Genomic DNA, 14,621 nt, shown 5'->3' with positions numbered 1-14,621 from the left:
GTCGAGAGCCTGCCTCTTCCCTCAGTGGTTCTATGCATTCGAGAGCCTTCCTCTTCCATCAGCGTTTGTGTGCATTTGAGAGACTTCCTCCTCCGTCAGCGGCTCTATGCATTCAAGCGCCTTCCTCTTCCCTCAGCGACTCTATGCATTCGAGAGCCTTCCTCTTTCCTCAGAGGCCCTATGCATTTAAGAGCCTTTCTCTTCACTCAGTGGCTCTATGCATTTGAGAGGCTTTCTCTTCACTCAGTGGCTCTATGCATTCGATAGCCTTCCTCTTCCCTCGGCGGCTCTATGTAGTCGAGAGCCTTCCTCTTCCCTCAGCGGCTCTATGCAGTCGAGAGCCTGCCTCTTCCCTCAGTGGTTCTATGCATTCAAGAGCCTTCCTCTTCCTTCAGTGGTTCTATGCATTCGAGAGCCTTCCTCTTCCCTCAGTGGTTCTATGCATTCGAGAGCCTTCCTCTTCCTTCAGTGGTTCTATGCATTCGAGAGCCTTCCTCTTCCTTCAGTGGTTCTATGCATTCGAGAGCCTGCCTCTTCCCTCAGTGGTTCTATGCATTCGAGAGCCTTCCTCTTCCTTCAGTGGTTCTATGCATTCGAGAGCCTGCCTCTTCCCTCAGTGGTTCTATGCATTCGAGAGCCGTCCTCTTCCTTCAGTGGTTCTATGCATTCGAGAGCCTTCCTCTTCCCTCAGTGGTTCTATGCATTTGAGAGCCTTCCTCTTCCCTCAGTGGTTCTATGCATTTGAGAGCCTGCCTCTTCCCTCAGCGATTCGATGCATTCACCTATATGCTCCTTGGAATGTAGGTCCAAGAGACCCACGGGAACGGTGCGAAGATGCATGCGGCCGGGCTGGAATACCCGCAGCGAGGCAACGGAAATGGAGCAAGCACACCTCAGGGCCGGCATAGTGAACGCCACAGCAGGGGTCAACGTGTCCAAGTATCAATCCGTATAGCTGACTGACGGAAGTTTCTTTATACGTCCATCACATTTGTCACAACACAAAGTTTTTGGGAAGAAACAATATATACTTAGTCAAACATCAATGTGTTTTTCATTAAGAACTGATTGTTATTTTAAGAATCGACCCAACATTTTAATTCACAAATTCATTCATGTTGATAAAGCATGTTTTTCTCTATCGTGAACTACTGTGTTATTGTTATATATTGATTTTTAAAAATAATGTATTAGTTATCAATGAGGCTCTTTGTTTTTTGGGTGTGTTTTTTTGTTTTGAAGCAATCGTTTTTTGGATTAAATCCGTTTAGTTTAGCCTTTTTGTGCAGTCTACACTTATAGGCAAAATGGCGGTGTGTTGAAATTAAGCTAATTTTGTATCCAAAATGCCATATCTTCCATGGAGCGCTTTCCTCTTCCCTCAGCGACTCTATGTTTTCGAGAGCCTTCCTCTTCCCTCAGCAGCTCTATGCATTTGAGGGCCTTTCTCTTCCCTCAGTGGCTCTATGCATTCAATAGCCTTCCTCTTCCCTCAGCAGCTCTATGTAGTCAAGAGCCTTCCTCTTCCCTCAGCGGCTCTATGCAGTCAAGGGCCTTCCTCTTCCCTCAGTCACTCTATGTAGTCAAGAGCCTTCCTCTTCCCTCAGCGGCTCTATGCAGTCAAGAGCCTTCCTCTTCCCTCAGTCACTCTATGCATTCGAGAGCCTTCCTCTTCCCTCAGTCACTCTATGCATTCGAGAGCCTTCCTCTTCCCCCAGCGACTCTATGCATTTGAGAGCCTTCCTCTTCCCTCAGTGACTCTATGCATTTGAGAGCCTTCCTCTTCCATCAGCGGCTCTATGCATTTGAGAGCCTTTCTCTTCCCTCAGTGGCTCTATGCATTCGATAGCCTGTCTCTTCCCTCAGCGGCTCTATGTAGTCTAGAGCCTTCCTCTTCCCTCAGCGGCTCTATGCAGTCGAGAGCCTTCCTCTTCCCTCAGCGGCTCTATCCATACAAGCCTTCCTCTTCCCTCAGCAGCTTTGTGCATTTGAGCGCCTTCCTCTTCCCTCAGCGACTCTATGCATTCGAGAGCTTTCCTCTTCCCTCAGCGGCTCTATGCATTTGCGAGCCTTTCTCTTCACTCAGTGGTTCTATGCATTTGAGAGCCTTCCTCTTCCCTGAGCGGCTCTATGGAGTCGAGAGCCTTCCTCTTCCCTCTACGGCTCATTCCATTCAAGCCTTCCTCTTCCCTCAACAGCTCTGTGCATTCGAGAGCCTTCCCCTTCCCCCAGCGACTCAATGCATTTGAGAGCCTTTCTCTTCACTCAGTGGCTCTATGCATTCGAGAGCCTTCCTCTTTCCTCAGTGGTTCTGTGCATTTGAGAGCCTTTCTCTTCACTCAGTAGCTCTATGCATTAGAGAGACTTCCTCTTCCCTCAGCGGCTCTATGCATTCAAGAGCCTTCCTCTTCCCTCAGCGACTCTATGCATTCGAGAGCCTTCCTCTTCCCTCAGCAGCTCTATGCATTTTAGAGCCTTCCTCTTCCCTCAGCGACTCTATCCATTCGAGAGCCTTCCTCTTCCCTCAGCTACTCTATGAATTTGAGAGCCTTCCTCTTCCCTCAGCGGCTCAATGCATTTGAGAGCCTTTCTCTTCACTCAGTGGTTCTATGCATTTGAGAGCCTTCCTCTTCCCTGAGCGGCTCTATGCAGTCGAGAGCCTTCCTCTTCCCTGTACGGCTCTATCCATTCGAGCCTTCCTGTTCCCTCAACAGCTCTGTGCATTCGAGAGCCTTCCTCTTCCCTCAGCGACTCTATGCATTTGAGAGCCTTTCTCTTCATTCAGTGGCTCTATGCATTAGAGAGCCTTCCTCTTCCCTCAGTGGTTCTATGCATTAGAGAGCCTTCCCCTTTCCTCAGTGGTTCTATGCATTCGAGAGCCTTCCCCTTTCCTCAGTGGTTCTATGCATTTGACAGCCTTCCTCTTCCCTCAGTGGTTCTATGCATTCGAGAGCCTTTCCCTTTCCTCAGTGGTTCTATGCATTCGAGAGCCTTCCCCTTTCCTCAGTGGTTGTATGCATTAGAGAGCCTTCCTCTTCCCTCAGTGGTTCTATGCATTCAAGAGCCTTCCTCTTCCCTCAGTGGTTCTATGCATTTGAGAGCCTTTCTCTTCCCTCAGCGGCTCTATGCATTCGAGAGCCTTCCTCTTCCCTCAGCGGCTCTATGCAGTCAAGAGCCTTCCTCTTCCCTCAGTGACTCTATGCATTCGAGAGCCTTCCTCCTCCCTCAGCAGCTCTATGCATTTAAGAGCCTTTCTCTTCACTCAGTGGCTCTATGCATTCGATAGCCTTCCTCTTCCCTCGGCGGCTCTATGTAGTCGAGAGCCTTCCTCTTCCCTCAGCGGCTCTATGCAGTCGAGAGCCTGCCTCTTCCCTCAGTGGTTCTATGCATTCGAGAGCCTTCCTCTTCCTTCAGTGGTTCTATGCATTCGAGAGCCTGCCTCTTCCCTCAGTGGTTCTATGCATTCGAGAGCCTTCCTCTTCCTTCAGTGGTTCTATGCATTCGAGAGCCTGCCTCTTCCCTCAGTGGTTCTATGCATTCGAGAGCCGTCCTCTTCCTTCAGTGGTTCTATGCATTCGAGACCCTTCCTCTTCCCTCAGTGGTTCTATGCATTTGAGAGCCTTCCTCTTCCCTCAGTGGTTCTATGCATTTGAGAGCCTGCCTCTTCCCTCAGCGATTCGATGCATTCACCTATATGCTCCTTGGAATGTAGGTCCAAGAGACCCACGGGAACGGTGCGAAGATGCATGCGGCCGGGCTGGAATACCCCCAGCGAGGCAACGGAAATGGAGCAAGCACACCTCAGGGCCGGCATAGTGAACGCCACAGCAGGGGTCAACGTGTCCAAGTATCAATCCGTATAGCTGACTGACGGAAGTTTCTTTATACGTCCATCACATTTGTCACAACACAAAGTTTTTGGGAAGAAACAATATATACTTAGTCAAACATCAATGTGTTTTTCATTAAGAACTGATTGTTATTTTAAGAATCGACCCAACATTTTAATTCACAAATTCATTCATGTTGATAAATCATGTTTTTCTCTATCGTGAACTACTTTGTTATTGTTATATATTGATTTTTTAAAATAATGTATTAGTTATCAATGAGGCTCTTTTTTGGGTGTGTTTTTTTGTTTTGAAGCAATCGTTTTTTGGATTAAATCCGTTTAGTTTAGCCTTTTTGTGCTGTCTACACTTATAGGCAAAATGGTGGTGTGTTGAAATTAAGCTAATTTTGTATCCAAAATGCCATATCTTCCATGGAGGGCCTTAGGGAGACGCAAGAGCAAGTTAGTGGGATAAGGAAGGAGGGTGGGGCTGCAGAGGGATTCCGTGGGGGTGGCGGAATGAGAGCTGGGGTTAAAGGTGCAGGTGGAAGTTTTGGGGGGCTGGAAAACAAATGGCAGACACTTGGGGGTGGAGCAGCGGTGGCTGAGAGAATGCAGGTTGTCACTGATGTATCATGCCTGCTTTCCCAACCACCTGATTGGCCAGTGTCTGTCCCCCCAGATGCCAATAGGTGAAGAGTTAGAGGAAGCAGAATTAAGCATTAATTGCATTCAATAATATGGTTTCCTAAAATCAAAGAATTGTGCATGCTTTTGAAGAGAGGGTCCTGAAATGCCCCTCTGTAACCCTATAACCACGACAGCCTGTAGAGCAAGAAATGCAAGATGCAAGTCACTGTTTGGCCAGCCCCCATGAGGGCCAGTGACTTCTACTGATGCAAACAGATATTCTCTCAGACAACCATGCAAACCTAATCCAGCTGACGTCTTCCTGGATACAGGTGCCTCAAAACTGGACCTCGTTGACTATTGATAAATATCAAGCTGTGCTGATGTCATTAGAGACATCACAACATAGTAACATTAGCTACAAAGTAAACTCCCATTTCTGCACGAATTTACACGGACGCAAAAGTGCACACATGAAGAACATGCTTATGCAGTTCTGTAGATAGAGGATACATACATATACATACTGTCAGAAGCCTTTCCTTTTCATTAGCAAAACGCAGAAATACAGAAACGCAGGAAAGCAAGAGACACAGAGCAAGCTTCAAGACATTCTTAGCAAAGGCCTCACTTTTGTTCCAACTAAAAAAGCTGACGCCTTTCAGACAGCTCTAGAACTTCAGATGTTTTTTAGACTCATACGTCTTAAATATTTCTTTAGAAATTCACAACCCAGAGAGGACCGAGATAACATCACAGGTTTAAGACCTCCCTCTACCTTCACTCCATTGAATAGCAGGTGAGCCCAGCCATTTTGGCATTCGAGAACAAGATCACACATGAAAGTGAATGCCTTCTAAAAAGTAGAAACTACAAAAAGACAATTTATCCAAAAAAGAGCGTACAGCCCTCCTAAATCTACAGAGTAATGATTCCTTTGTCATTAAACCTGCAGATAAAGGGGGAGGCATTGCCCTTTGGGATAAGGCAGCCTATGACAAAGAAGTAAAACTACAACTTGACAACATCACTTTTTACCGTCAAATTGACACTGATCCTGCCCCCAGACTAATGGACGAAATCATAAGCCTCATGTACCATGTTCACCTAGAAGGATGGATCAGCATAGATTAACAACAATTTCTGATTGCGAAAAATCCCATCATTCCAGCTTTGTATCTATTACCCAAAGTACATAAACATCCCACTTGTCCACCAGGCAGACCAATAGTTTCAGCACTAAACTCCATTCTTGAGCCACTATCTATATATGTAGACTGGTTTCTACAACCTTTTATTAAAGACATGAGATCATTTGTGAAAGGCACCACTACCATGATTCAAATAACAGCAGATCTATAGACTCTAAGTACAGATCTCTTAGTTACACTGGACGTCAATTCGTTATACACGAGTATCCCCCAACTGGGTTGTATCCAAGTGATCAAACTGTACCTGAATAAAAGAACTTCCACCTTACATTCTGTACCTAGGCCGTTTCTCCTAGAATGTGCCAGAATTGCACTCATGGAAAACTTCTTCCTCTATGACGGTCTCTTTTATAATCAGAAACACGGCACAAGCATGGGGGCAACTTTTGCCCCTGACCTTGCAAATTTTTTATGGACAAACTAGAAGCAAACTCAATCTATCATCCAGAAAATCCATATAAGCATAACATCTTCTGTTGGTACAGGTATATCGATGATGTCTTCATGGTCTAGAGAGGCTCAACTGAACACCTCAGTTATTTCACTGTATGGATGAATCAACAAAATCTACACATCCAGTTCACTGGCACCAACAACATTAATTCTGTTCCCTTTCTTGATCTAATGATTATGAAATCTCTAAATGGACATTTAGAAACCACACTATATCGAAAAGAAATGGATAAGAACACCCTCTTACTCTTCGATAGCTTCCATCCATCGAGCCTTAAAGAGAATCTTCTAATAGGACAATTCCTTAGAATAAGACAGAACTGTACCAACATCTCTCAGCTCGAGCACCACGAAAATGTTTAAAAGCACGGTTACAAGATCGTGGTTACCCTAAAAAAAACATCCATCGAGCGTACAGAAGAGCCAAACATACCAACAGGCAAATTTGCCTTGGTCCATCAGACAGACATACCTTAGATAAAATCACATGTGTGTCCCCTTTTTCGCCAATCAGTCATAATTTGAGGAAAACAATATTACAGAATTGGCATATAGTGAAAACTCCCGACTTTGATCCATCTACTCCTCGATTTGCTTTCAAAAGACAATCCAACTTGAGGGATAAATTGGTACACACTTACCCTGATACACGTAAGACCCTTAATTCTCAGACCACATTGTGGTCTTTACCGCCAGTAATTGGCCATTACAAATGTGGTTATTGCTCTGTCTGTGCTCTAACAAAAATGTTTAAAACAATTGAACTATACAAACTTAAATGGACATTCTCGTTCTTTTCTAATTGTAACACACCGTGGACTATCTACGGCACAAAAAAATGCCCTTGTGACTTGCTCTATAATGGTAAGACGAAACATCCAGTAAAACAAAGAATCTGTGAGCACCGTTCGTGTAAAAAGAACAAAATTGAAAATAAACCTATGGTGGCCCACTACACTCGTATGAAACACTCCTCCAACGATCTGTTTTGGTTCATCATTCAGACCATTCCAGCACCCCCCCCGATGTGGCAATAGAGATCTGCTCCTTACCAAACTAGAGCAAACATTTTTAATCTAAAAACTGCTAAATGAGGCCTCAATTCTACGGTTCAGTGGTCCTTATTTTTGTGATCCTCAAACTCAATTAGCACACCCTATGATTCGCACAAATCCATGGGAAGAAAAAGAGACCCATGTATTTAACATCTGTAAATTCTATATGCATCAGAACACCAGTTCCTGGCATCATTGTGCATTACACATCTTTGCTGATCTCTCATCAGGAACTCTCATTGTTATAAGAAAAAAGCCCCAAACTATTTATTCAAAGAGTTTTTCTCCAATTGCACGCACATACAATAGGTTTATATGCACCTTTTACATTAATGTGCGAAAATTTCCACTTTTTCACATACAAAATGTTTTTGCTAACCTTAGTACTGTGGTAACCCTTCTGGGGAATAATCGAGTACTCAGGCAAGAGTAATAGCTACTCCTAAATGGGCCGCCATAATGGCGTTCAGTGTAACAGTCCACAGCGGTCTACTGCTTCACTTGTTCAAACGCCACTTCCGGGTTCAACCGGAAAGGCTTCACAATATACATAATTGCCATCATTACGGGAAATCAAATGCCCGCGAAACATTACAGTGTTACGGATTAAACTCCATCGGGGCAATCTGCATGCCCGCATGTTTGCTTATCTCGTCCAGTCTCCCGGTGGTAAATAAGGTGAGCGCAATACAGTATGATGTTTTCAACATCATAATCATAGCGTCAGACACCTTTTCTGTAACTGGCCCATATGACTCTCCCCTTTTTTCTCTTCAGTCTGTACCACCAGGGACCGAAACCATTTACATCTGAGGGCGTGTGTCAAAAAACTCTTTGCTGTTGTCCTGAAAGCAAGGGACGGCAACTTATAAGAAGTTCGGAGGTAACAAAACTCTCTATTTCATCATAAACCTATTATTAACTCCGCTGACAAATGCAGACCAATCACGATAGTGACGCTTAGTAGAACTAATATATCTGCGGTTATTGTTTGCTCCCGTCTTCTTGCTCTAGGACGGCTACGCTTTCATACGTTGCCCAAAAAAGTGGACAGAGTCTCACCACACATCCTGCACCTTTATCAGACGCAGCACCATAGTACTTTCTTGTCCAGCAAAATATGCGTTCATAAAATTGTAAAAAGGTATGTCTCCTGAACCATAAGACAATCCTTCATGATATTTTTACAGTCGTTATATATCTATATATATATATCTCCCTTCTTGAGACACTATTCACAATTAGCCTGTGGTATTTCGAGATCGCTGTGACTCATCGCATCAGAAAAGTATTCGTGCACTGCTGAAATCACAACAGCCAGCACCAAATATTGATGAGGAATCATCCATTATCAAATATCTAGGTGAGAAGAAAATTATTTTCCTTAAACACAAGAGGTTTTACCTTTTTGTTTTGCTTTTTACAAAAAAACTTTTCAGTATTTAAGTAATTCACCCATGTCCTTATCATAGATGATTGGACTCTCTAGACTTAGTGCCTGATAACGGTAGACGCCTCGGATAATTATATCCATCAAAAAAATGCATGTGCATTCATAAATCTCATGCCAGTTTCTTTACCACAATCGATATAATATATGCCAGTGATGTACACTATGATGGAAGATCTTGTTTATTAATATTGTGATATTTTGAAATTCCAACGCGTTCTTTGTTTTCATATTTTTTTGTAGTGGGTTACATTCACAAAAAGTACGGTTAACAAGGAGTACTCAACACAATCAAGCCTTGTGCAAAAATCATCTCTCGCCTGTCCTGAAGATGGCTATACTTGCAACAAACAGACATATTGTGTATTGTCTGATTTTTCTTGTTGCCATTAGCCGAAACATAAGTCGACCATCACAAGAATAACCTAAGGTTTCTAATAAGTTCCATCTATTATAGAGTTGTTTCTACTCAAAAGTGCTCTACTTCTGTGCTTGATTTTGAAGAGTCACTGCAAAACAAGACACAATATTCACGTACTAACCCCATCACAATCCTAATGTGTTGTTTCAGACCCTAGGTCTGCTTTCGTTGATTTGTTCTTTGCCATTTGGCTTTTTGTTTTAAGAAGATTTTGTCTTCTTTTTTAACAAAGACGTTTTATGTATTTTGATGCAATTATTATTGAGAATTTAAAATAAAATTGTTGTTTTCATGTATTATTGGTTGGTTTGTAAATTAGCCGTTTGTTTCACAACAAACACTCCCAGTAAGCAGCCTGATACTTTCACACATCCAGGCTCCCTTCACTTGCTGGCTTTTAAGTTGTCTTGATCTTTTCCCGATAATAGGTACATCCCTCATCAGATTGTGGCATTAAGAAACAGGGTCACCACCTTCACTGTCCCTTCTTCTCTGCTCCTTTGATCCCTGTTGGTGGTGTTTCCCCGAAACAGGATCTTCCCCATTGTCTATATATGATTGTTTTACAATGTTACAACCTGCAGGCACTCTCTAATGCAAGGTGGTTATATCAGTGGCAACAATGGGGACACATAGGGCCTCATTGCGAGTCCGGCGGTAACCGTGCTGGTTAAACCGGTAAGTAGCCGCCGGACCCGTAAACATTTACCAGCGCCTGACTTGCCGGTAACACCAGTGTATTACAACCCCAGCGGCCAGAAAGTAGGGTGCCGGTAAATTGTTGTTCCCTATTCCTATAGAGTCCAATAGGACTGTATGGGAATGGGGATCACGGAAGTACCGGCACTGGTGATAACAGTGCCAGTGCTTCCGTGAAAGTCTGTGGGCGGGTGCCGGTCCGCCCTTCAAGTCAGACCTTCCAGGTGGGAGGGCACCCAAGTCAGACCTGCCAGGCGGGAGGGCATCCACCCCACCCACCCACCAGACTTGTAGTTTTCCGGTCCGGAAATAATGCTGCCAGTAAGCTTACTGGCACTGTTGTTTCCGGAACGGCAAGGTTAGCATGAGGCCCATAGTCTTTCTCATCACTTTGAGATGGTACACAGAACATTGAGAACAGAGCTGGGTCCCAGGCCTGGGGAGATCAGCTCCAGCTGATCATGGAACACAAATCCAGGGGTGGATGGCAGAAAACAAGGGTCAATGGTAATCTTGTGACCCTGCAACAATGTAATAGATCGTTTTTGGGGAAGGCTCAGTAAAATCCACCTGACATGCAAGGGCCAGTCAGCTACCCTCTATAGGTGCAGTCTATAGGCACTACCAGCCCAGCCATCCGATAGGGTAAATTCTTAGGTTTTTGGGGAAAAGCCACAACTTGTGATGACACACGCCAACAAAAACACCTGACATAGGCTCAGGAGCTGTGATAGCTGGAGATTTATTTCCTGTATGATCCCTGTCTGTTATAAAAAATAAAGGCCAGTTCTAACATGCCCTTGGCTGAGTTCTCTGTCTTTTACCAGGGGAGGGTTTGTTGGGCCCTGGATACTCTGCTGAATAGTGATTGTGTAGCACGAACCCCGGTCCTCTGGTATATCTTTACACTTTGTTTTCCAGCTTAGCTCTCAAGCACACAAAGATAAGCAAACACATCCTTGCAAAGACTGCTGCTGTTTACCTGTTTCGCCCAGAATCCCGGAAGCCTTTCGCAAAGGGGTTGCGGTCAATTTTTAACCGTGTGATCTGGAAAGAACAAACAGCTGATTAGTATAGTGAGCTGCTTCTGGGAGCTGCTACTGCTGTCTTCTGGCTCTGATTTCATAGAAAGTGAAGTAGGGCTAGGAGAAGGTTATATACACCTTGTGGGTTCCATGTAATAATGTCCCCTCAAAAATATCGCCATGCAAAAAAATCGCCGCTAAATTGCTGTTTTTTGAGGGGACATTGTTAATGGACTATGCGGGGGACACCCCCGCAACCCTCAAACCCTTTTATTTCTTTCAAACGGTGCGGGGACACCACCGCAACACCCACCCCCTGTCCCTAAATATATAGTCACCTATATAATGTTGCCACAACCTTTTACCGGCGACATTATATGAGGTGACCATATTACCTTATACCACCTTATGTAGATTGTGTAGTGCTTAGTAACAGTGTCAGGCATCAAATCACTGTAGACAGAGACGTTGAAAGGCGGCTGAGAAGGGGAAGGAGAATCTAGGGGCAAGGATGAGGTTGGAAGAGAATTCTGTGGACAGAGTTAGGGGCAAGTCGAGCGGCGCAATGAGATGGGGGCCCAGGCAGAGCATTCTCTCCCTCAGCTGCTAGAGGTGTCTGTAGAAAGGAACTCTCTCTTCCCTGTCTCCCTCCATGATGGGTGGATTGGCCTGGGAGCCCCGAGCTAAGGGCTGGGGGCCCTGGCCTTTGGCCATACCTTCATTTCCCTAGGGAGAAAGGCTTTCTAGAAGGACAAGAACCCTAGGGCTCTTGGCAGACCCCCTTCTCTGAGGTCCTAAGGGACAGCTTGTAACAGGTGTATGGTCTCATAAAGGGTTGGTTTGTTAGTCCCCTAAATCCGTTCCTGCATTACAAATCTACCCCAAATCTAATAGCAGAAGCAGAAACCAGCAGCGCATGCGCAGACTCTCTGGTGGTCCTGGATATTCATAGGAGGGGTGCTGAGGGAGGAAAGGGGAATGGTAGGTTATCCACAGGAGACAGTGATGGAATTTAATTGGCTGATGTTGACCAAAAAAGAGAGCACATGTCTCTACAGTAAAATGTCTCAGCAGGTTAATGCATCTGCTGCCTCTGCTGCGATTCGATCATTATTATCGTTATTATTAGTATTATCTAAGTGTAGCCTGAAGGTCACAGGTCCAGACCTGTGTGACAATGACTCAGCCTTTCATCGTTTTGAAGTCTAGGAAATAAGAACCGCTGAAGGATAACGTGTCAGACCGGCGCCTCTGTAGGTCGGAAGCACGGCGGATGTCATACCAAGCACGCCTGCGGGTACTTTTCATCCTTTCGAGGTTTGGTAAAATGAGTGCTATTGAGGAGTGTAAGAAGGTGTGACACCTTTAATCAGCCTTTTCTGCAGCTGTGGGCTATCTGTACCCTTCCCCTTCGCAAGGACCCGTACAACACAAGACAACACAACACAACACATCTCAGCAGTAACGTCTGTATTAAAGGATTCATATTTTGTAACAGAAAAACAAAGGTTTTTTATCCTTCCTTTTTGATAGATCAGCTGCAAGCGGTTAGTCCAAATGTAATTAACACCTTGACTCCATTTGCTGGGAGAAGAGGCACTAACATTTTCAAGTAACTCTTATGTGCATGTTTAATATACCATTCCTGTGAAAAAAGCTCTTGCAATGCATAAGCTTATATGTGCGTGGTGAAACTCATAAGAGGCGGCCAGCAGGATAAAGGGGTCTTTTCCTTTATTAGCACCCGGGCGGGGAAAGCCAGCCAATCAGAAGACTAGGAATGCAGGCTTGAACCGCCAGTACAAGCCCGTGTTCCAAGTCACCTGATGGCCAGCTCCCCCTGCCGCCATCTTCCCCCCACCCTCTGTTCCCTTTTCTTTTTTTGTTATCCCCCCCACCTCCCTACTTAACTTTTTTCAGAGGCGGTGATTCGGACCGCTGCATCCACTCCTTTGCCTTGCACCCCGCAGGCTTCCATGGAAAGGGAAGATGGGCTCCATAGCCCTGCCTTCCCTTTCCATGGTGGCCATCTTTGTAAAGGATTGTCCCTCGTTCAATGGGACGTGCGCTAGCTTCTCACCTAGGTTTGCCCTTCATGAATCCCATACCTGGTTTATGTTATGTTATGTTATTTTGCATTTATATAGCGCCTTATATACCATTGGTATATCTCAAGGCGCTGGTAGGTTGAACGCCCTCGGGAACCGAAGTTCAGGTCAGTAGAGGGAGTCATATGGTGCATGTGAGCACCGGATATGTGTGCAGCATGTGTGGCATTCGTGTGATAGCTGCTTCTTAGCGGTAGGTGTGGTGGTTGGGAGATCAAGAGTATGTGTTCGTTCTGGCAGGTTGTTACCCAGACCGATTCTGGCTGCGTTAGGCCTGAGTAGAACATCTTTGCTGGAGGGTGTGTAACTGGCAGTGTTTAGTTAGGATGTTGGGGAGTATGAGGCAAGTGATGGTATGAGAACAGCTATACCGAATGGTGTCATAGTATCGCTGTGTTCTAGATGAGTGGTGGTGTAAAGAGGAGATTAAGCATGTAGATGTGATATGGTGGTTTATCTTAGGTGCTTGAGATCGAGCACACTCCAAACTGCCCCATGCACTCCAAACCGCTCCATGCACTCCAAACCGCTCCATGCACTCCAAACCGCTCCTTGCACTCCAGCTATTATATGTTGGTTTATGCACTTCAGATCGTTCCATGCTCTCGGTCATTTTATCCACTTCAGATCGTTCCACCCTGTCGAGTCATTTGTGTAAGTGTCCACTCCGTGCCCTCTATCTGTTCCGTGCATTCCATCCGTCGTATGTACTCGCTCAGTTCTAAGCACACTATCAGATCGATCAGTTCTATCTATTCATTCTAATCAATGTGCTTCGTCCGATCTATACATGTTATCCCTTCATCGTCCGGTCTGCTTATTTCCACATTATCCGTTCTCTATGCATCATCCATCTACCTCCTTGACCCGTTTCCTACACCCCATTTTACCTGTTCCATCGACATATGTCATCAGTTCATCCAGATACGTCATCCGTTCATCCACCTACTTCATCCGTTCCACCCACTTCACCCGTTACATCCACATACTTCTTCCGTTCCACTCACTTCACACTTTCTGCCCACTTCACGGGTTCCACCCACTTCACCGGTTCCACCCACATACTTAATTCGTTCATCCACCTACTTCATCTGTTCTACTCACTTCACCTGTTTCGTCCACACACTTCTTTCATTTCATCCACGTCGCCCATTTCATCCACTCCACCCGTTTCACCCGTTCCACCCACCTACTTCACCGGTTCCACCCACATACTTCACCCGTTCCACCCACATACTTCACCCGTTCCACCCAGTTCACCCGTTCCACCCAGAAGTATTGCTCAGTGGTGACTCGCATCTGATCTCCGTATCCAGTGGATACAGCATGTGTACCCGCTTTTTGGTCGGTCACGTTGTCAACGGCTGGTGACGGTGCCGTGGTGCATATGCACCCCCCCCCTCCGTGAATCCAGGCCGGAGGCCCACTCCACTAACCTGCTGGTTCTGGTAGGCAGTAACCGTTGTGAAGACTGTTTCGGGGAAGTTAAAGGTCTTCACTCCATCCCCGACCGGGACGGGTTTGGTGGGAGAGAGGTCACTGCTGAAGTCTTTGCGGATGACGTGTACTCGCGGCTGGTACTTGTGCATGGAGTGAAGGATTATCTGGAGAAGAAAAGAACACAAACACATATTCCTCAGTTTTCTGAACTTTTACACTTCTCCAGTGTTGGAAACGTGGTTTCAGGATGAGAAGAGGGGCAAGGTGGTTCATGAATTTGGGAAACACAGCTGTCAG

At 45.4% G+C, this 14,621-nt stretch overlaps 1 protein-coding gene across 1 annotated transcript in view; it reads right to left on the bottom strand.

The window, feature by feature from the left end:
* The window catches only part of TBX15 (T-box transcription factor 15), a 306,509-nt gene that overhangs the window by 51,757 nt on the left and 240,131 nt on the right, over window positions 1-14,621 (bottom strand). The window contains exons 5-6 of the mRNA XM_069635753.1: window positions 14,321-14,488; window positions 10,734-10,798 (exon numbers count right to left, since the gene is read on the bottom strand). Coding sequence (XP_069491854.1) covers window positions 10,734-10,798; window positions 14,321-14,488 — 233 coding nt within the window. The remainder of the gene's footprint in view (window positions 1-10,733; window positions 10,799-14,320; window positions 14,489-14,621) is intronic.

The sequence above is a fragment of the Ambystoma mexicanum genome, chromosome 7p, assembly GCF_040938575.1.
Source record: "Ambystoma mexicanum isolate Mex_15411 chromosome 7p, UKY_AmexF1_1, whole genome shotgun sequence".
Classification (NCBI taxonomy): domain Eukaryota; kingdom Metazoa; phylum Chordata; class Amphibia; order Caudata; family Ambystomatidae; genus Ambystoma; species Ambystoma mexicanum.
The sequence above is the reverse complement of the archived record's forward strand: the minus strand, read 5'-3'. Positions and strand labels throughout refer to the sequence as shown.